This window comes from Gorilla gorilla, chromosome 13 (genome assembly GCF_029281585.2).
Source record: "Gorilla gorilla gorilla isolate KB3781 chromosome 13, NHGRI_mGorGor1-v2.1_pri, whole genome shotgun sequence".
NCBI lineage: Eukaryota > Metazoa > Chordata > Mammalia > Primates > Hominidae > Gorilla > Gorilla gorilla.
In genome coordinates, this window is record NC_073237.2 from 101,823,559 (window position 1) to 101,845,951 (window position 22,393).

The 22,393-nt window shown below is 37.0% G+C and overlaps 2 protein-coding genes across 13 annotated transcripts in view; both read left to right on the forward strand.

The window, feature by feature from the left end:
* FKTN (fukutin) overlaps nt 1-22,393 on the forward strand; it is a 92,436-nt gene that overhangs the window by 8,314 nt on the left and 61,729 nt on the right. For 2 of the 12 annotated variants that reach the window (XM_063696639.1, XM_063696643.1), the window contains exons 1-5: nt 7,938-8,091; nt 10,857-10,948; nt 11,400-11,534; nt 12,146-12,216; nt 12,306-12,338. In XM_063696639.1, the coding sequence (XP_063552709.1) occupies nt 11,501-11,534; nt 12,146-12,216; nt 12,306-12,338 (138 nt within the window). In that variant the 5' untranslated portion in view covers nt 7,938-8,091; nt 10,857-10,948; nt 11,400-11,500. Of the gene's footprint in view, nt 1-7,935; nt 8,092-10,856; nt 10,949-11,399; nt 11,535-12,145; nt 12,339-22,393 lie in introns of those variants that run through there. The other 10 variants (XM_063696644.1, XM_063696646.1, XR_010130314.1 and 7 more) reach the window with 9 other exon arrangements.
* LOC115935857 (ORC ubiquitin ligase 1-like) lies at nt 456-4,312 on the forward strand. The gene is given in 2 exon segments (XM_031014830.3): nt 456-899; nt 1,028-4,312. Coding segments are annotated over 2 exon segments (2,196 nt in total). The 5' UTR covers nt 456-684; the 3' UTR covers nt 3,009-4,312.

A 22,393-nucleotide genomic window follows, 5' to 3' on the forward strand; every position in this document is an offset into this window, starting at 1 on the left:
AAGGGGATATCACCACCGATCCCACTGAAATACAAACTACCATCAGAGAATAGTATAAACACCTCTACACAAATAAACTAGAAAATCTAGACGAAATGGATAAATTCCTTGACACATACACTCTCCCAAGGCTAAACCAGGAAGAAGTTGAATCTCTGAATAGACCAATAAGAGGCTCTGAAATTGAGGCAATAATTAATAGCTTACCAACCAAAAAAAGTCCAGGACCAGATGGATTCACAGCCGAATTCTACCAGAGGCACAAGGAGGAGCTGGTACCATTCCTTCCGAAACTATTCCAATCAATAGAAAAAGAGGGAATCCTCCCTAACTCATTTTATGAGGCCAGCATCATCCTGATACCAAAGCCTGGCAGAGACATAACAAAAAAAGAGAATTTTAGACCAATATCCCTGATGAACATTGATGCAAAAATCCTCAATAAAATACTGGCAAACCGAATCCAGAAGCACATCAAAAAGCTTATCCACCATGATCAAGTGGGCTTCATCCCCAGGATGCAAGGCTGGTTCAACATACCTAAATCAATACATGTAATCCAACATATAAACAGAACCAACGACAAAAACCACATGATTATCTCAATAGATGCAAAAAGGCCTTTGACAAAATTCAACAACTCTTCATGCTAAAAACTCTCAATAGGGGATTCTGAACGCTGCCATGGCTCAGACCGTGCAGAATGTTACATTGTCGCTCACTCTGCCCATCACGTGCCACATTTGCTTGGGGAAGGTACGTCAGCCTGTCATATGCATCAACAACCATGTATTTTGTTCGATTTGTATTGATTTGTGGTTGAAGAATAATAGCCAGTGTCCAGCTTGCAGAGTCCCCATCACTCCTGAAAATCCTTGCAAAGAAATTATAGGAAAATAGTTCATCCATTTTTGCATTTGGATAGAACATCCTGAAAAAGAACACCTGTAAAATACCTTTGCTATTATTATAATGCTAAGAAGTACAAAGAAGGTAACCAGAGCATCAGTGAAGAGCTCTCAGGAAGAATTCATTGAGGAACAAGTGAAAGTGAACCTATGCTAAGCCATACAGTCAGGAAGCATCTTCGGAAAACTAGACTTGAATTACTACACAAAGAATATGAGGACGAAATAGATTGTTTACAGAAAGAAGTAGAAGAGCTTAAGAGTAAAAATCTCGGCTTGGAGTCACAGATCAAAACTATTCTGGATCCTTTAACCTTGGTGCAGGGCAACCAAAATGAAGACAAACATCTAGTCACAGATAATCCAAGTAAAATTAACCCAGAAACTGTAGCAGAGTGGAAGAAAAAACTCAGAACAGCTAATGAAATCTATGAAAAAGTGAAAGATGATGTGGATAAGCTAAAGGAGGCAAATAAAAAATTGAACTTGGAAAATGGTGATCTGGTGAGGGAGAATTTACGACTGAAGGCTGAAGTTGATAACAGATCATCTCAAAAGTTTGGAAGGTTTGCAGTTGCTGCTCTTCAGTCCAAAGTGGAACAGTATGAGCATGAAACCAATCGCCTCAAGAAAGCCCTGGAACGAAGTGATAAGTATATAGAGGAACTAGAATCTCAAGTTGCACAGCTAAAAAACTCAAGTGAAGAGAAGGAAGCTATGAATTCCATTTGCCAGACAGCACTTTCTGCAGATGGCAAAGGGAGCAAAGGCAGTGAGGAGGATGTGGCGTCAAAGAATCAAGGCGATAGTGCTAGAAAGCAGCCTGGCTCATCCACCTCCAGTTCTTCCCACCTAGCAAAGCCTTCCAGCAGCAGACTGTGTGACACCAGTTCTGCAAGGCAGGAAAGTACCAGCAAAGCAGAACTTAACTGTTCTAAGAACAAAGACCTATATCAAGAACAGGTAGAAGTAATGTTAGATGTGACAGATACAAGTATGGATACTTATTTGGAAAGAGAATGGGGGAATAAACCAAGTGATTGTGTACCCTACAAAGATGAAGAACTTTATGATCTTCCAGCTCCTTGTACTCCTTTGTCCCTTAGATGCCTTCAGCTCAGTACTCCAGAAAATAGAGAGAGCTCTGTGGTCCAAGCAGGAGGTTCCAAAAAACACTCAAACCATTTCAGAAAATTGGTGTTTGATGATTTTTGTGATTCTTCAAATGTTTCTAATAAAGATTCTTCAGAAGATGATATAAGTAGAAGTGAAAATGAAAAGAAATCAGAATGTTTTTCTTCCCCAAAGACAGGATTTTGGGACTGTTGTTCCACAAGCTATGCCCAAAACTTAGATTTTGAAAGTTCAGAGGGGAACACAATAGCAAATTCTGTTGGAGAAATATCTTCAAAATTGAGTGAGAAATCAGGCTCATGTTTATCCAAAAGGTTGAATTCTATTCGCTCTTTTGAAATGAACTGGACAAGAACATCCAGTGAAGCATTGATGGATGCTGCTTACCTTGACAAAATCTCTGAGTTGGATTCAATGATGTCAGAGTCAGACAACAGCAAGAGCCCTTGTAATAACGGTTTTAAGTCACTGGATTTGGATGGGTTATCAAAGTCATCTCAAGGCAGTGAATTTCTTGAGGAACCTGATAAGTTGGAAGAAAAAACTGAGCTAAACCTTTCCAAAGGTTCTCTAACTAATGATCAGTTAGAAAATGGAAGTGAATGGAAACCCACTTCTTTTTTTCTCCTCTCTCCATCTGACCAAGAAATGAATGAAGATTTTTCACTCCATTCCAGTTCTTGTCCAGTAACTAATGAAATCAAACCCCCAAGCTGCTTGTTTCAGACAGAGTTTTCCCAGGGCATTTTGTTAAGCAGTTCACATCGACTATTTGAAGATCAAAGGTTTGGGTCATCTTTGTTTAAGATGTCCTCAGAGATGCACAGTCTTCATAACCACCTTCAGTCTCCTTGGTCTACTTCCTTTGTGCCTGAAAAGAGGAATAAAAATGTGAATCAATCAACAAAAAGAAAAATCCAGAGCAGCCTTTCCAATGCCAGCCCATCAAAAGCAACTAAAAGTTGACTCATTAGAAAGGTGTCATTTGTGGTTTTGTCCTGAGAGAAATAGAAAAGTTGTTAAAGTTACCTTTTTTCCTCATAAAAGTTCTATACAAATTGGAATTGATAATCTTTAGTCAGGTATCAAGTCAGGATGGTGGATTAACCTGTACCCAGAACGCTTATTGTTCATTTTGAAAAGACTTTGTTCTTTTCATTTTTATTTGGGAGTCTTTGTGACCAGAGAAGTTAGGGAGGAGGTTATTTTTGTGTTTTGGGGTTGGTTGGTTGGTTGGTTTTGTTTTTGGTTTTGTTTTTTTACTGAATTTGATATGTATCTCGGTTGGATGTACATTGTTTTTTAAAAAATGTTATTTAACTGTTAGATACAGTGGCCTGTTGATAGCCCCACTTGTCTTCAGAACTTGGATTTCTTAAATAAAACTTTTAGTGTTGTCTATACACTGCTCAATAAGAGACTTGAGTTTAAGCTTTTCCTAGGGTGGAAATTATTTTACCTGTCCCTTTTTATTTATGTTTAGTGATGGCCTAGTTTTTCTGCAGGGCCATGATGGAGAAATAGCACTCTAGCCTTAGTCCAATATTGATTTACTTTCTTTTTTTAGATTTTATGTATATGTTTGCATTTTTTAGCATTGTGTTTTGTCCAGTTTTGTGAAAATGTTCTGCTAGTATGAAAGAAAACATTTTCTATATGAAGACATTTGTTTTATGTTAGGTAGCTTACATTTTCTCCTCTGTGTGTGTGTGTGTGTATGTATGTGTGTAAAATCAGAAATTTAGCATACTATGGAAAGAAGGCATGGAGCACTTGGGTTTAGAGGAACCTAAAACATCATAGCTTCATTGTTCCAGATGTAACAGGTTTGAAAGAGCTCATCGCCAAGTTCTTGATCCACTTGCATTCCAGGGGAGTTTTCTTTTGAGTAGTATGTTTCTTGTTTGCATGTTCCTGTTCTTTGTGGAAACTATGCATGGTAGCATTTTTGCTTGCTGTGTTTTCCATACTTAAGAAAAAGAGGTTTCAGTTGGCTGATAGAATATCTTTTATGTAGGACAAAACTTTTCTGTGAAGAGTGTTGAGGGGGTGAAGATAGGTAAGAGGTAAGCACAATTTTTAATTTAGGCTCTGAAAAAGTGTATTGTTCTAAACGTATTTGGTATGCCTATATAGGTCTTTAAAAATGGGTTTGTATGCTGTTTAATGTGCACTGAACATTTTACATTCATGTTGTACTGTTTTACATTAATACTGCATGCTTTTCTATGTGAATTGAATAAAGAATGTCATAAGCACTGTAAAAAAAACTCTCAATAAATTAGGTATTGATGGGATGTATCTCAAAATAATAAGAGCCATTTATGACAAACCCACAGCCAATATCATACTGAATGGGCAAAAACTGGAAGCATTCCCTTTGAAAACTGGCACAAGACAGGGATGCCCTCTCTCACCACTCCTGTTCAGCGTGGTGTTGGAAGTTCTGGCCAGGGCAATCAGGCAGGAGAAAGAAATAAAAGGTATTTAGTTAGGAAAAGAGGAAGTCAAATTGTCCCTGTTTGCAGATGACATGATTGTATATCTAGAAAACCCCATTGTCTCAGCCCAAAATCTCCTTAAGCTGATAAGCAACTTCAGCAAAGTCTCAGGATACAAAATCAATGTGCAAAAATCACAAGCATTCTTATACACCAAATAACAGAGAGCCAAATCATGAGTGAACTCCCATTCACAATTGCTTCAAAGAGAATAAAATACCTAGGAATCCAACTTACAGGGGATGTGAAGGACCTCTTCAAGGAGAACTACAAACCACTGCTCAATGAAATAAAAGAGGACACAAACAAATGGAAGAACATTCTATGCTCATGGATAGGAAGAATCGATATTGTGAAAATGGCCATACTGCCCAAGGTAATTTATAGATTCAGTGCCATCCCCATCAAGCTACCACTGACTTTCTTCACAGAATTGGAAAACACTACTTTAGAGTTCATATGGAACCAAAAAAGAGCCTGCATTGCCAAGTCAATCCTAAGCTAAAAGAACAAAGCTGGAGGCATCACGCTACCTGACTTCAAACTATACTACAAGGCTACAGTAACCAAAACAGCATGGTACTGGTACCAAAACAGAGATATAGACCAATGGAACAGAACAGAGCCCTCAGAAGTAATACCACACATCTACAACTATCTGATCTTTGACAAACCTGAGAAAAACAAGAAATGGGGAAAGGATTCCCTATTTAACAAATGGTGCTGGGAAAACTGGCTAGCCATATGTAGAAAGCTGAAACTGGATCCCTTCCTTACACCTTATACAAAAATTAATTCAAGATGGATTAAAGACTTAAACCTTAGACCTAAAACCATAAAAACCCTAGAAGAAAATCTAGGCAATACCATTCAGGACATAGGCATGGGCAAGGACTTCATGTCTAAAACACCAAAAGCAATGGCAACAAAAGCCAAAATTGACAAATGGGAGCTAATTAAACTAAAGAGCTTCTGCATAGCAAAAGAAACTACCATCAGAGTGAACAGGCAACCTACAGAATGGGAGAACATTTTTGCAATCTACTCATCTGACAAAGGGCTAATATCCAGAATCTACAAACAACTCAAACAAATTTACAAGAAAAAAACAACCCCATCAACAAGTGGGCGAAGGATATGAACAGACACTTCTCAAAAGAAGACATTTATGCAGCCAACAGACACATGAAAAAATGCTCATCATCACTGGCCATCAGAGAAATGCAAATCAAAACCACGATAAGATACCATCTCACACCAGTTAGAATGGTGATCATTAAAAAGTCAGGAAACAACAGGTGCTGGAGAGGATGTGGAGAAATAGGAACACTTTTACACTGTTGGTGGGACAGTAAACTGGTTCAACCATTGTGGAAGACAGTGTGGCGATTCCTCAGGGATCTAGAACTAGAAATACCATTTGACCCAGCCATCCCATTACTGGGTATATACCCAAAGGATTATAAATCATGCTGCTATAAAGACACATGCACATGTATGTTTATTGCGGCACTATTCACAATAGCAAAGACCTGGAACCAACCCAGATGTCCATCAATGATAGACTGGATTAAGGAAATGTGGCACATATACACCATGAAATATTATGCAGTCATAAAAAATGATGAGTTCATGTCCTTTGTAGGGACATGGATGAAGCCAGAAACCATCATTCTCAGCAAACTATCTCAAGCAAAAAACCAAACATCACATGTTCTCACTCATAGGTGGGAACTGAACAATGAGAACACTTGGTCACAGGAAGGGGGACATCACACACCGGGGCCTGTTGTGGGATGGGGGGAAGGGGGAGGCGTAGCATTGGTGGATATACCTAATGTAAATGACGAGTTAATGGGTGCAGCACACCAACATGGCACATGTATACATATGTAACAAACCTGCACGTTGTGCACATGTACCCTAGAGCTTAAAATATAATAATAAAAAAAATAAGTAAATAAAAAGAATATGCAGTGCTGCTCTTCACTGTAGAAAGAGCCTGAGAATTATCTTGAACTCCAAATCCTGTACCTTTTTCATCACAGTTGTGTATGGGTTTTATCTACTACTAGTTTTTTTCCAAGCCTTTTCACATCTTGACACATAGTAAATTTGACCAAGAAAAGATGAAAGGAAACATAAAAGAATGTGTTCTTGGCTGGAGATGACCTACTCTTGGGGTCTAGCTGCCCCAAAGACTGAGAGGATTGTTGACTCTGACACCTATAACCCATTCATGATTTAGTTGTTAAGCAGATCTGCCCATTTCTTTCTTCTTCGTTGCCAGATCTCAGTTCATGCACTAGTTATGCCCTGCTTCCACTTCATCTAAGAATAATTCTGTGTTGCAATATACCATACTTATATATTAACCTTCTCATATTTGCATTAGAACTTTAAGATAATTGGGCTACTTAAACTTCGTAACTCCCCTCGTTACATCTTTTTTTTCCTGAAAACATTTGTCATTTCTCTCCCAACCACTGCCTCATTTTAATTTACTATCTCTGCAATACTTTTTGTTTTCTTTTCCATTAGAGATGATATGCTGTCTTCTTTAGGAAACTTTACCTAAGTGTAAGTAAGGAAGTGAATGCTATCCTCCCTAGTGTTTTTATTATGATAGCTAAAATGTAACATATAAAAAGAAGTGTATATAGAAACAATATTTTTGTTTTAGTTCTATGCCGTATCTCTCTATAGGTTATTTTTTATATTTTTAAACGTTTATTTTTTGAAGGTTGGAACCAGATATGTGAGTTTAAGGGGCTTTAAACTCTTTTAAAAATCTTTTTTTTATATTTCAAATTCTGTTTTATTGTAAAAGTTCCTGCAGAACAGAAAACCTTTATTTAAATAGTTTTCTGTTCTCTTGAGCATTGTGCAGTGTATTTTTAGTATACTTAGCATACTTACTATTACTTGATGTTAATTCAGCCAATTTTAGGCTGGTGGGGAAGATGATTCATGTACACTAACAGTTATAATGCAAAATAGAAACTAGTAAAAGCCTCAAGGTTAGTTGCCTCTCCTTGTGCTTCCATAGTAACCCGTGCTTATTCCTTCATTGCAACTACACTGTATTGTTATTGCCTCTATATTTATCTCTGATAGAGTCCATCATAAACTAGAACAGTGGTTCTTAATTGATGTGGGGGTGGTAAGGAATAGGGCTTGTGCATTTTGGAAAACATCTTCTCATATTCTTTTTCAGGTACATCACTCTCTCCACCACTATCACTACTGCCCTTCTTCTCTTGAAAACTCCTGTACTCACCTTTAAGCCCTTCAAAATTAGGGAAGTGTATCTTATTTGTCATTTTATCTCTAGTGCTTAGCATTTTTTTTTTTGGCATCTGTGCCCATTAAGGTAGACAGTGACTATTTATTTCTTGCAGGAAGGTAAAACTAGGTTGGAGGTGGAGGGAGCACTTCTAACCTGGAAGAATATTGAAGACTTCCTTGAAGAAGTGTCATTTGAGAGGAGCTATGAAAAGAAAGTAAACTGGTTTTACGGAAGTAAATGAGAACATTACAGACAAGAGGTAATGGGCAAAAACACAGAGGCAGGAAAGTGTAGGATGTATTCCAGGAATACTCATGCAAAAACCATAGACTATGTGAAGTCTGAGAAAGCTTATAGTAAGTTTGCCTGTATTCAGTCAGATTGTGAATACCCCTTTATACCATTATATGTAATTTGAACTATTTGTAGGTGGTAGGGAACTATTGAAAAGTTTTGATTGTGGTGTAACTTGATTTATCTGTCAGCAACTTGATACATCTGTCAGTGTATAGGTAAGATTGTGGATACAGAGAAAGTGGAGACAGGGACATCAGTTAAAATTAGGACATTAGGTACAATTAGAGTTTAGAATGACAGTGAAGAAGGAAGGAATTGATGCAAGAGGTATTTTAAAGGTAAAATCAACATACTATGGCCTCTTTTTTTCAGTATCACATTATTCATTTTTAAGTGGTTACTGAATATTCCTAATGAAGAGGTAGTGCTAGTGAAAAGGAACATTTTGATAGGCGAATCTTTCTCTTTTGTGACTGAATTGCCTTGGCATTTATAGAAAATAAATAATGAAGTTAATTGGATATCATCTTGATAATAAAAATGTAGTAAAGTTTTTGATGTTATGGTTTGGAGGTTTATTTTATAAGAATTAGTTGTAAACTAGAAAAGAAAGAACGAGATATTAATTTAGATTTTATGCCTGTAGTAGCTTATATAGGCCTATTATGTGTTCTTTCCCATTTATTAATTTGGGCTTAGAAGAAGCTGAGTTATGGCCTACTCTGAGTGCCACTTTAGATTTCACTAGGAATCAGCATACAATACATTAATGCACTATTTAATACAAGTACAAGAACTTGAGTTGAAATCTTGAAAATGAAGGGCAGTCTCCTTGTTAATCTTGTGAGCTGCCCTTATCAGAGTATAGGTTGAGCATCCCAAATCTGAAAATTCAAAATCTGAAATGCTCCAAAATCTGAAACTTTTGCGTGCTAATATGATGCTGAAAGGAATGTTCATTGGAGCATTTCAGAATTTTGGATTTGGGATGTTCAACTGGTAAGTGTAATCCAAATATTCTGGAATCCTAAAAGGTCCAAAATACTTTTGGTCCCAAGCATTTTGGATAAGGGATACTAAACCTCTATTTGATAATTGTATTTCCATGGGTTTTAACTGAATACAAAAACTAATACCATCATCAATGTTGATTGATATTGTTTTCACAGTTTTGGGAGATAGAAAATAATTATGATTTATTAGGTTATCTTTGCTTAATATACATTATCTGTTGATCAGGTGAATTGTTCACATCACTATTGGTATTATTTCTCTTAAGTAGTTTCTTGAGACTGTATATATATATATATATATATATATATATATATATTTTAGTGTTTGCTTTATATAGTCATCAGCTCTGGCAGCTCATTTGGATTGTTTTAAAACCCCAAACCAAGATTTGATTTTAAGATGGTAAAGACATTTGTGCCCTCTTCTATCTGAAATTACCATGAAACAACAAGGAAACTGAGAGAAAGAGATGTAATTACATCTTTGCTGAGACTAGAAGACCTGTAACTCCAAATTGAAATATTTGAGAAATGGCAGCCACATGTAAGCAGGAAGAGATTAAAAGAGAATGCTGGTAGAAAGAGATCTCAGATAGAGCTGGCAGAGCAAAGAGTCCTCTTCTGTTTACAGTGGGATCGGGATGCATAGAAAGGCAATGGGAATTTCCTTGGATTGTTTGGCAACATGAACTAGCAAGAAAGGAAGAGTGAATGAGGAAGCGCACAGATACCCCATCTTTGCAGGAAGCACTCTCTTGCTGAGGCAAAGTAGAGGAGAGATAGTGAGTGGCCCTTTGCTGCCTGTCTCTGACATCTGGAAGAAGTAATGTTTAAATGCTTTTCCCACTTGTTCTCATACACATTCTCTGCCTTTCTCACATATACACATGTACAAAATACCCTGTCAGAAAGAGTTTTCTTGTATACCAGAGACTACCCTCTAGTCTAGAATACACCCTTATTTCTTTCTTCCATAGTTAAGGAGTAAATTATATTCCCATTTAGAAAAGTAGGTGAGGACTGGGTGCCGTGGCTCATGCCTGTAATCTTTGGAAGGCTGAGGCAGGTGGGTTGCTTGAGGTGAGGAGTTCGTGACCAGCCTGACCACCACAGAAAAACCCCTTCTAAACTAAAAATACAAAAATTAGCCGAGCGTGGTGGCAGGCACCTGTAATCCCAGTTACTCGGGAGGCTGAGACAGGAGAATTGCTTGAACCCAGGAGGTGAAGGTTGCAGTGAACTGAGATCGTGCCACTGCACTCCATCCAGCCTGAGCGACAGAGGAAGACTCTGTCTCAAAAAAAAAAAATGCTTAATTGTAGTTCTGAAAATAGAGAATTCAATGTTATAACAGAAAAAATATTTAAGAAAACCTTCTGCAAAGAAAAGACATCTTTAGGTCAGGCTCAGTAGTAGCTCACACCTGTAATTCCAGCACTTTGGGAGGCTAAGGCAGGAGGTTCTCTTGAGGCCGGGAGTTTAAGACCAGCTTGGGCAACATAGCAAGACCCTGTCTTTACAAATAAATTTTTTAAAAATTAGCTGGGCATGGTGGCACATACTTTTACTCATGGCTACTCAGGAGGCTGAGATAGGAAGGTCACTTAAGCGTGGGAGTTTCGGGTTACAATGAGCTATGATTGCACCATTATACTTCAGCCTGGACGACAAAGTGAGACCCTGTCTCAAAAAAAAAAAAATCTTTATTCTACAGATTGAAAGGAAACACATTGAATGAGGAAAAGCTAACATACAGTCATCAACATCCTTGTATAACCTAGTTTTTAAAAAAATTGGATTTCAAAGGTAAGGAATGCATTCTTTGCTCATCCCAATAAAAAGATTAAATTACCTATCAGGAGTTGGTTTGGGAAATCAGATATTGTCAAGGGAATATTTAGCACTACAGGACAATGGTACAAAGTGTGTAAGTCATTGGGGAAAGACAGTGTAACCTCAAAGCCAAATTGACAACTATTTTTGAACAAGGCAAAAGCTCAAGGTAAGTGGTACCCCTAAGTTCTTTTTGATAAACTGCAAGAAGATGAATATCAGTCATCCAGTAGATGAACAGAGATGATATAGCAAATGGTTTGGCAGGGAACATTGTAGGAATAAGACCAAAATAACTATGAGATTTGTAGTTATGGAATACAATAGAACTGTAACATGTAGAAATAATTAATAAAAGTCAAGATTGAAAGAGGAGAGAAGACAGAATGTAGTATAAATTTGTTGGTTTCTTCTTATTTTATAGCTGGAGAACAAAAGACATATAAACCTTAGATATCAAGCATAATAGAGGTGTCAGTATATTTGAAGGATTGAAGGAATAAATGTAAGCACTTGAAGAACTAAATGTGTTTAACCAAAATCAAACAGTGGAGACAAGGTAGGAAGAAGTAGAACTGTATTAAATTTCTTATCCTAAAGGAATAATCAGAGATGAGACCTAAGATGAAAGAACAAAATGTTTATTGTGGCATTCTTTACAGTTGAAAAAACTGAAAACATACATGGAGTATTAATAAAAACTGACCACATCCTAGATCACACACAAACTTGAAAAGCAACAAAGAGCTGTCTTACAGGCCATGTTCCTTGACTAAAAACGGTCTCAGTTTCTCCTTTGGAAGTGGTTCTCAGCATTGTCAGCAGCATCAGCATCATTTGGGAACTTGTCAGAAATGAAAATTCTGAGGTCTCATACCAGATTTACTGAATCAGAAACTGGAGGAGAAAAGCACCTCTCAACCTTGTTGGTCAGTTTTTATAAATATCCTATTTATGTTTTCAGTTATTTACAGTTATAAAAAAAGTGATAATAAACATTTTTGTTTTTTTATCATTGGTCTCATATTTGATTATTTCTTTAGCATAGACAATGACCAGATCAAAGAACGCCTGTGGAAATTTAATTTTTTCTTTGTTCTATTGTTGGTTATTACAGGTACAAAATTAAAGAGGTTTTTGTTTCTTTAAAAATATCTTTTTTGTTCACAGAAAACAAAATTATCTTCCTTTCCAAATCCAAAAAGATGAAAAGGACTGAGATACTTTCAAAAGACAACCAAGTGAGCACCACAGACTAATGAGTAGAATCAATAAGAACGTGGTTTTGGTCCTTTTAACGCTGACAAGTTCTGCATTTCTGCTGTTTCAGTTGTACTACTACAAGCACTATTTATCAACAAAGGTAATTTTATTCCTTCTTTCTTATCATTCCTCCTTTCTTATCATTGTATATTTTCTGATCACACTTCTCTTTGCAATACATAATATTAATCATGGTTATTCAAATTCTTGCATCTTTGCGAGTTGCGGCAAACAATTAAAAATTCAGTTAAATATACTTGTAATAGCACACTAAAGACAGAGGTGCTAAGTTTCAAGGATGTTTAATCTATTGGAATTTCCTGAGCTAGTTATTTAAAAATTATTATTTTGTTACACAGATTATCTTTCATTTAAATGAACTCAATGATAAATAATTTTGATAAAATGTCAAAATTAGTTTATTTTAGTACAGCATATATTTTAATTTAGTACCTACTGGGGAAGTATAATGGTATGACTTACCTTTATCTGTATGTATAGGAATAAAAAAGAGACAATGATGTGGAGATCAATAGCTTCTGAAGATTCCGTAGAATATACCAGATAAGGAATTCCGAAGTTGAGATGGTGTTGTTACATTGTGAAAAGTTGCCAACCACTCCCTCTGGGGTGTATTATAATAATTACTACCATTACTGAGAATTGTACTAGATGCTTTCCATGCTCAGTTTAATCCTAAAAACAATCATGGGGAAGAAAAAATTTTTTTGTGTGTGTTTATGTTTTTATCCTCATTTCTTAATTAGAACTATTCATTAGAATTAATCACTTTGCGCCCCTCCTCAACTAGAGTGGAGTATACTTCCCTGCCTTTTTTATGTTGGGCTTGACCAGTAGAATGTTAACAGACATGTGCAGAAGCTTCGAATAGGCTGTTGTAATTTGACTTAGTTTTTATGCTCCCCTGACCTATAGGAGAAGAGAAAAATGTATGGAGCAGACCAAAGCATAGCTGCCCAGCTGACTCACAGATTTGTGAGGGAGGAAATAGATGCTTATAAGCCATAAGACTGGGGGAAGTTTATTATGCAGCATTGTTACATGGGGTTATTAGACCTAATTTTGACAGATGAGAAAACTGAAACTTTTCTTTTTTTAAGAGAGGATCTCGCTTCGTCACCCAGGCTGAAGTACAGTGGCATAATCATAGCTCACTGTCACCTTGAACTCTGGGGCTCAAGCAGTACTACTCCTGCCTCAATCTCCTGAGTTAGGAGGACTACAGGCACATGCCATCACGCCTGACTAATTAAAAAAAATTTTTTGTAGAGACGGGGTCTCGCTGTGTTGCCCAGGCTGGTCTTGAACTCCTGGCCTCAGGCAGTTCTGTCACCTCAGGCCCCCAAAGTGCTGGGATTACAAATATGGGCCACTGCAACTGGCCTGGAAAACCAAAACTGTTAACGGAGATGTGAAATAATTTACCTATCCAAACCACCCAATATCTAATGTGTATAGCTGACCTCTGATGTCCCTAGTTCCATTTTTTCCAGGCTATATAAGTTTAAAAATAACAGACTATACTGATTCTACTTTTGATCTTGGCTGTTTATCCAATGAATGTCTTTCTGTGACATCTTCAACCCTTTCCTGATTATTTTCTTAGGATAAAGTCCTAGAGTAGAAATTCTAGATCTAATATGCACATTTTAGATTTTTGTTATATATTACAAAGTTATCCTTCATAAGGATAAGCAGTATGCCTGATTTCTCATATCTTTTCCTAAATAGGAATAACAATAATAATGGCATCTGTTTCAGTTAGACATGGCTGGCTAATAGTAGCTTAAACAAATAGAGGAATTATCTGTCCATATCTGTAAGTCTAGAGCCTCTAAAATTCTCTTGGTATTTCCTGTGTTACAGTCAAGGCTAGAAGGCTAGAAGGCTATCACACAATAATAGTGTGATCTAGCCGGCTTCTACTTTTGTGACAGTGGCCAGCAGATTCCCAAATATAAGAGAATCTGGGGAAGTAAGGTTTTACTATTGTTATTTAGCTTTTCTAGCCTCTATAATAGAGATTGCAAAAGAGAAGGGGTTTGGGAATGGGTGTCAGGTCAGCTTACCTATAGTGCCTGCCATAGCAGCTAACATTTTTTGATGTGCTTGATTGAGTAGGCCCTATGTGAAGCACTTTACCATCATTTAATTCTTAAAACAAGTTGAGTAGATCTTGTTCTTCCTGTTTTTCCAGCAAAAACATTGAGGTTTTGAGAGACTTACTAATTTTCCCAATATCACATAGTTATTAAGTGGGGGAGATGAACCTGAGGAGTCTACCCCAAAACCTCATTCATTAATTTTTAGTGTTCGTAATATTCAGAAACTGAAAGCTATTCAACTCCATTAGAGGTCGTTTCTTTGATTACTAGTGGTGTTAAACATCTTTCCATATGTATATTGGTTCTTTTTAGTTGTATTCTTACTTCTTCTTATTTGTGTCTTTCATATATGTTCCTGATGATGTTGTCTTTTTCTGTAGCTGTTCTTTATAGTTTGAAGAATATTAAACCTTCATCATATATATTTCAAATATTTTTCCTGACTTGTAATTTGCCTTTTAACTTTATATTCATGATGTACTCCCTCAATAAATTAGTACTTAATGTATAAGTAGACAGATGTCAAGATCTGTTTTCCTTAGGGCATCTGATTTTTATGTTATAACTAGCCCAAGATTATGGGAATATTTAACTGTATTTTTGTCTATTTAATGTTTAAATTTTTTCACTAAATTGAATTTATTTTAGTATGAGGTATGAATTAGACATCTAACTTACATTTTTCCCCAATGATTAACCAGTTGTCCCAATATCCCTTATTGAATTACCCATTACTTTAAAAATCCCATCTTAATTATATATTAAATTCTAATAAAGAACTGCTGTCTCAACCCTTTTCCCTTGGTGGCAATGTGACATAGTTGTTGAGAGCATGAACATCAGTTTGAGATTAAACCTCATCTATACTGCTTATTAGCTGTGGGATCTTGAGTTAATTACTTGACTTCTAAATGCCTTTGTTTCCTTATCTACAAAATGGGAGGAAATAACAGTACCACCTCGTAGACTTGTGAAGCTTAAATGAATTGATATACATAAACTATTTGGAAGAATGCATGTTATACAGAAAGAAACCAGTAAAAATTGGCTATTATTATTACTTTTTAATTTTATAATGAAAAATAGTATTTGTTGTATTGTGTCCATACCATACAAACTGCCTTAGTAATAATGCCTTCTTCATTAAAGAAAATATAATCTTTGAACAGAAGTGGTATGTAATTAAAGTTCAGGTAACCTTTATATACCATTAATTTTGTAAAGTTCATTATTCATACTAGATTCTTGTTTTTTATGTTTACTTTTGATAATAGGTAGACATTATAACATCTAAGTTCTAAAATATCACAGATTATTTTTATTTTATTGAAATATATGGAATGGGTGCAGTGGCTCACACCTGTAGTCCCAGAATTTGGGGACACTGAGATGTGCAGATTGCTTGAGCCCAAGAGTTTGAAACCAGCCTTGGCACCATGGCGAAAACCCCATTTCTACAAAAAATACAAATATTAGCCCAGCATGGTGGCGTGTGCCTGTAGTCCCAGCTATTCAAGAGGCTGAGGTGAGAGGATCACTTGAGCTTGGGAGATTCAAGGCTGCAGTGAGCTGTCATTGCACCACTGCACTCCAGCCTGGGTGACATGGGGAGACCGTGTCTTAAAATTTTTTTTTAACATATGGAAATTATATTAAACCGTTTGTAGCCCAGTAATTGTATCCTTTAAAATGGAATTTTTAAATTTACTCATGAATTCAGAAACTGTTATTTAAAAGTCACAATTTGTAGAGTATTTTGCCAAGGCGATAGAAACAATGAGGTGGTTTCTTCCTGCCCAATATTTATAATTTAATTTGGGACAGATGCTGATGAGAGTATAGATGCTTCCTGTATGTTATAGTTTGAAAACAGGATACTGTCTGTAAGGAATACAAGTAGTTTCTCTATGCCAGTAGGAAAAAAAAATGCTTTATTTAAAAATAGTAAGGAGACCAGGTGCCTGCCTGTAATCCCAGCACTTTGGGAGGCTTAGGCGAGAGGATCGCTTGAGCCCAGGAATTCAAGACCAGCCTGGGCAACATAGTGAGATCTCGTCTCTGCTAAAAATAAGAAAATTAGCTGGGTGTGGTGGTGCATGCCTGTAGTCCTAGCTACTTGGGAGACTGAGGTGAGAGAATCCCTTTGAGCCCAGGAGTTTGAGTTTACAGTGAGCTAAGATCTGCACTCCAGGATGGACAAGAGAGGGAGACCCTGTCTCAAAAAAAAAAATAATAAATATGTACATATGTAAAATAAAAATAGTAAGGATAGTTAGACTAATTAGATGCTAAAGATACCAACTTTTAAATTTATTTCAATGTCATTGTGGAAAATTTTGAAGCTTTTGGGTTTTTGTTAAACTTATGAATCTCACTTATACGCAGCGTTTTTGAACTCAAACTTTAGTGAAGTATAGATGCATCCTCAGTTTTCTAATGGTTTTCTTCTGACATAGGAAGAGAACCTGAACTATTGTTAACTTTGTTTACTGATTACGTCTAAATTGCATTCCTCTGTTGTTCAATGAGCAGTGTTTTGTGGGATATGCTTAGATAAATAAATTCATGTAAAAATTATTTATAGTTCAATTAAATGTTTGATTTGGTAGCCAAAGAGTATGGAATCATATTCTTGATCAGTGTGAAATTATAGGTTAGCGTCATCAACATAAAAACCAAGATTCTAAGTCATCCTTGAACTTCAAGGTAATTTTCAGAGACCCTTGAGATTATGTGTTAGAGATAGGGATGAAAAATTGATTTTATCTTTGATTCCAACCCAAATTTAGTAGCAGTAAATGCCTGCAGCACCATGGTAAGAAGGACTGCAAAGCTTTCAGGCTTTTCAGGAAAGAATACTCTAGTATTGGCTACCTTGGAGTTTAAGGAGACTTACTTTTGACCATTTTGAGGGCCTTAGCACAGAATTAGTCTTGGTCCTAGCTGGTTAGACAAGCCTAGCTTTTCTATGATCCTCCAAATGGGATCTGAATAATCCAGTTATCATGTTAGCATTGAAGATAAAGAACTAGTATATTATATTTATTGGGTCTGCTAAAATTTCATAGACGGGTAGAATTGACTCTTCAGATTCCAGAACAACCCTTCAGGTCTTGGAAATACAAACTGCTTTAGTGCAGTGTCCTTGTGAGCATTGTCTGTGGGCGCCAACTTTCAAGTAGTTGGCTTGCAGCTCACATGAGAATGGAAAGGACATGTTTCTAGGACCCTGAAGAGAATTTTCATTGTTCACTGTTTTTATGCAACCAACAGGATAGTATGATAATTGTGTGTGCTCATTTAATCTGTATTTATTGATCACTCGTCTTACACAGTGTACTTAGGAATACAGAGATAAATAGAACACAGGCCCTACTCATGAAACTCATAATTTGATATACATGGCAGTATCAATAATTTTTGAGTTTGGGCGCTACATAGTCCTCATGCAATTGTTTGGCTTTCAGCAAGTCACTTTGAGCACCAGTTTCTTTAAATGGGTCTAATGGCAACATTGCTGGTTGAGATAGTGTATGTGATATGTCTCACTTAGTGTCTGATACATGGTAGATGATAACTATCAGTAGCTTACATTTTCTAGTACTTTTAAGGTTTACATTGCAGTTTGACAAATAAAATTGTATTAAATTATTATAGTGTCCCTATAAGCTTATATTTTTTACTTTTTCATAAACCAAGTTAACTGGGGTCCAGATATGTTAAGTTTCTTAAGTTCAAGATTGCCAATCAGGTCCTAAAACTTGTATTTATTCATACAGCTATTCCAACATGTAAATATAAATTTGTTCAAAAGAAATGAGTGATAAGATATGAAATGAGATGGCTTTAAGGAATGCCGTAGCACAGCAGAAAGTCGTCAAATATTGATGCCTATGTGGAGGGAAGACAAAGCCAATGAACTATGTTTGTATTGGGCACTGAGTGATCCAAGCCTTTTTATTGTTCTTGACTTAGTCCAATGAGCAGCACCAGTGCCTGCAGTAATCACCTGTTTGTATTATCTAGGAGCCCACTTATAGAATTGGGTGCTGAGATATCTCATTTTGCATTCTATTTAGTAGACTATGTATGTTTGGTTAGAAGGAGGGAGGAGGGAGTTGAAAGGGGAGTTTGGATTTCAAGTTTGGCAGTAGTCATTCACAGTGAACAATTTTATATGCCATTATTAGAAATGGAAATCAGTCTTGTAGCCATTTAGATCATGTGCAACAAAGTCTTTTGAATATTTTTAGTTGGTTAGTTACTTGCTAAAATTATGCAAGAAATATGATTTTCCCTTTATCTTTTTTCACTTTTGGGCTTCTTCTGTTTTGCCTTCAAGGATAACATATAGGTCATTTCTGGAGGAAGAATATTATATTTGATAGCTTGATCCAATGTGGTAAACTTTAATAAATACTACTGCCCCACTTCTTCTACCACCCTCTCACTCCTGCTATTATCCAGGAGAAATGTGATATAATTTCTTTCATTAGAATTGAAGGGTGTTTTTATAGTCTTTCCATTTTTTCATTTATTCTCAAACATTAGGCTGTGTAGGTTTGTAGGTTTTCTGGCCAGTTTTGATTATTAAGAATCACAGCTTTTCTACCATTTAAGGTCACATTTATGAGTGATTCACTAATAAATCTAAGAACTGCAGTGGCTTGGGAGTAAATATAAGAGAAATGTTTCTACTGAAAGGAGAAACACTGAGAGGCAGAAGTGGAAGGCTATCTGGAGGGTTGTGGAATTGGCAATGGTCAGTGTTTCTGATCCTTAGGTTTGCAAGCTTATAAGCAATTGAAAAAGACAGTTATTGAAGACTTAATTTTTTCTGAAAGTACTACTGTTTGATTCTATATGAGCATAATGATCATGCTGAATTAGGAATTTGGTTTGAGGGTTTCCATAAGAAACACTGTTGGATACTGCATTTCAAAAATGATAGAATTTTTTCTTAAATCTTCACCTCCTACTTTCTGGATGCTTTTTCTTTGATAATATATCTTTATTTGACCCAGTTATCACTAGAGTTCAGTTGCTACCAGACTTTTTCTACCTGTTGTTGTTGGCATCTGATTCCATCTGTTTACTCATTTATTCATTTCCCATAAATTTTTACTCCAAATATCCCATAGGCAGTGTGTCAGAATATTTTGTTTTTTTTTTAACCAGTTGACTTTATATGGCATTTCTTTCAGAACATTCTGCCATTCATTTGTCAAGTATTTGTTGAAAGCTTACTATGTGCCAAGCACAGTAATAGGCTATGAAACAAATGATCAATGAAGTTCAATCCTTCTGTCTAGGAACTCACAAATTGGGAAATTTGGGGGATGAAGGGGAGAGAGGTTAAGAAACATAAAGAGACATATAAACAAACAATAACAATATATGTTACCTCTTTTTTCAAAGCACACTTCATAACTTTTCTGTTCTCTAGTATCTAGCCTTTGTAATCTTTCTTCTGTACTGTTGTCAGAGATATTTTTCTTAGATGCAGATCTGATCCAAGTTATTCTCTGCATAGTATACCTATGGAATAAGAACCAAACTTCTTAGCATAGCATGCTGGATATACTGTTTGCTCTCCAAATTCTCTCTTTACCATACTCTGTTCTTGGGGAGGCAGACCTTTATGGATTATATTAGCTGAGCTCCCTTGCCCTTTGGTTTCCTGTTGGGTTTAGCCAATGGGATATGGCTGGAGATTGCAAACTGGAAAGAAAGAGAGGTCAGATTATTTATTCTCTTGGTTCTCTACTTGTAGGGTCATTGGTTGACAGTGACTGCATCTTCCTGTATAGCTACAGTTGCAGCCACTGTAGCTGCCACTGAGTGCCAATAACTCTTGCTCTCCAGAGACGGATTAAATGTCAAGATAATGAAATTTAAACTTCAGGGCCCCTCACTTGCAGGGGACTTGCCGGGGCCTTAGGAATCTGTTTACAAAGCTATTTATTTTTGTAACATTTGCAAAAGTTATTTTTACATTCTTTCTTAAGAAGGGCCGACGGCTGGGCACAGTGGCTCATGCCTGTAATCCCAGCATTTTTGGAGGCCGAGGGAGGTGGATCACCTGAGGTCAGGAGTTCGAGACCAGCCTGGCTAACATGGTGAAACCCTGTCTCTACCCCAAATACCAAAATTAGCTGGGTGTCGTGGCATATGCCTGCCTGTAATCCCAGCTATTCAGGAAGCTGAGGCACGAGAATCGCTTGAACCCAGGAGGCGGAGGTTGCAGTGAGCCAAAATCACACCACTGCACTCCAGCCTGGGTGACAGAATGAGACTCCATCTCAAAAAAAAACTGGGGGGTGGGGGCGGGTACTAACAAAATGGTATAATCTTCAGGCCCTATAAAACTGGACCCTCCAATGTCCTTAACCTTGACCCTTCAAGCTTAGGTAAGTATAAGGTTTACAGGGAAGAGAGACTACTGAATAACATACTTGGGAAGGCTATTACTGAATATTTCATGGATGAAATAATAATTTGAGTTGGTCTTGTAGGATGAGGAGTTCTTCAGGTGAAGAAGGATAGAAAGGTCATTACAAATAGAAGACACAGCCTGTTCAAAGAGAATGAGTATTTTGATGTCTACAGTAGAAGCATACTAGGTAGAAAACAAAGAAAATACAAAAGTCCTGCGGCGGGAATATATCTGTCAGTTTTGAGAACAGCATAGAGATCATTGTGGCTGTAGACAAATGAGTGATGGGGAGAATAGTAGGTAAGGTTAGAGTTTCCTGTTACTTAGGGTCTTGTAAGCCATTGTAAGGACTTTGACCTTTTATCCTGAGTGAGACTGGGAAACAGGAAGGTTTTGAGCTATGTGGACATGATCTGACTATTGTTTTAAAACAAGTAGTCTGGCCACTTTGATGAGAATAGATTGGCTGTGTCGCCACCCAAATCTCATCTTTAATTGTAGCTCCCATAATTCCCATGTGCTGTGGGGGGACCTGGTGGGAGATAATTGAATCATGGGGGTGGTTTCCCCCATACTGTTCTTGTGGTAGCAAATAAGTCTCATGAGAGCTGATGATTTTGTAAGGGGAGATCTGATGATTTCTCCTTTTGCTTGATTCTGATTCTCTCTTGTCTGCTGCCATGTAAGACGTACCTTTCACCTTCTGCCATGATTGTGAGGCCTCCCCAGCTACTTGGAACTGTGAGTTCATTAAACTTCTTTTGTAAGTTGCCCAGTCTCAGGTATGTCTTTATCAGCAGCATGAAAATGGACTAATACACAGAGAGACCAGTTAGAAGGCTATTCTAGTAATTCACACAAGAGATGATAATGATTTGGACAAGAGAGTTGATGGTAGAGTTGGTGAGAAATGGAAAGTACAGTTTTCAGGATTTGTTGATGGATTAGATGTAGGGTATTAGAGTGACAGAAGCGAGTCAAGGATAACTCTAGTATTTTTGTCCTAAGTAATTGCAATGGCAAATTGCTGTTTACTGAGATGGATGAGACTGGAAAGAGCAAGTTTGAGGAATGGTGAAAATCAGTTTTTTTTTTTGTACGTGTTAAGTTTAAGGTGCTATATTAATCTGTTCTTTCATTGCTGTAAAGAAATACCTGAGGCAGGGTAATTTATAAAGAAAAGAGGTTTAATTGGCTCATGGTTCTGCAGGCTGTAGAGGAAGCATGATGCTAGCATCTGCTCAACTTCTGGGGAGGCCTCAGGAAACTTACAATCATGGCAGCAGGTGAAGGGGGAGCCCGCACCTCACATGGCTAGAGCAGGAGGAAAAGAGAGAGTGGGGAGATGCTACACACTTTTAAACAACCAGATCTTAGGGGAACTCACTCACTCCCTATCACAAGAATAGCACCAAGAGGATGGTGCTAAACCATTCATGACAAACTGTCCCCACAATCCAATTACCTCCCACCAGGCCCCATTTCCAACACTGGGGATTACAATTTGACATGAGATTTGGTGGGGACACAGCTCTAAACCATATTATTCTGCCCCTGGCCCCTCACACCTCATGATCCTTTCACATTGCAAAA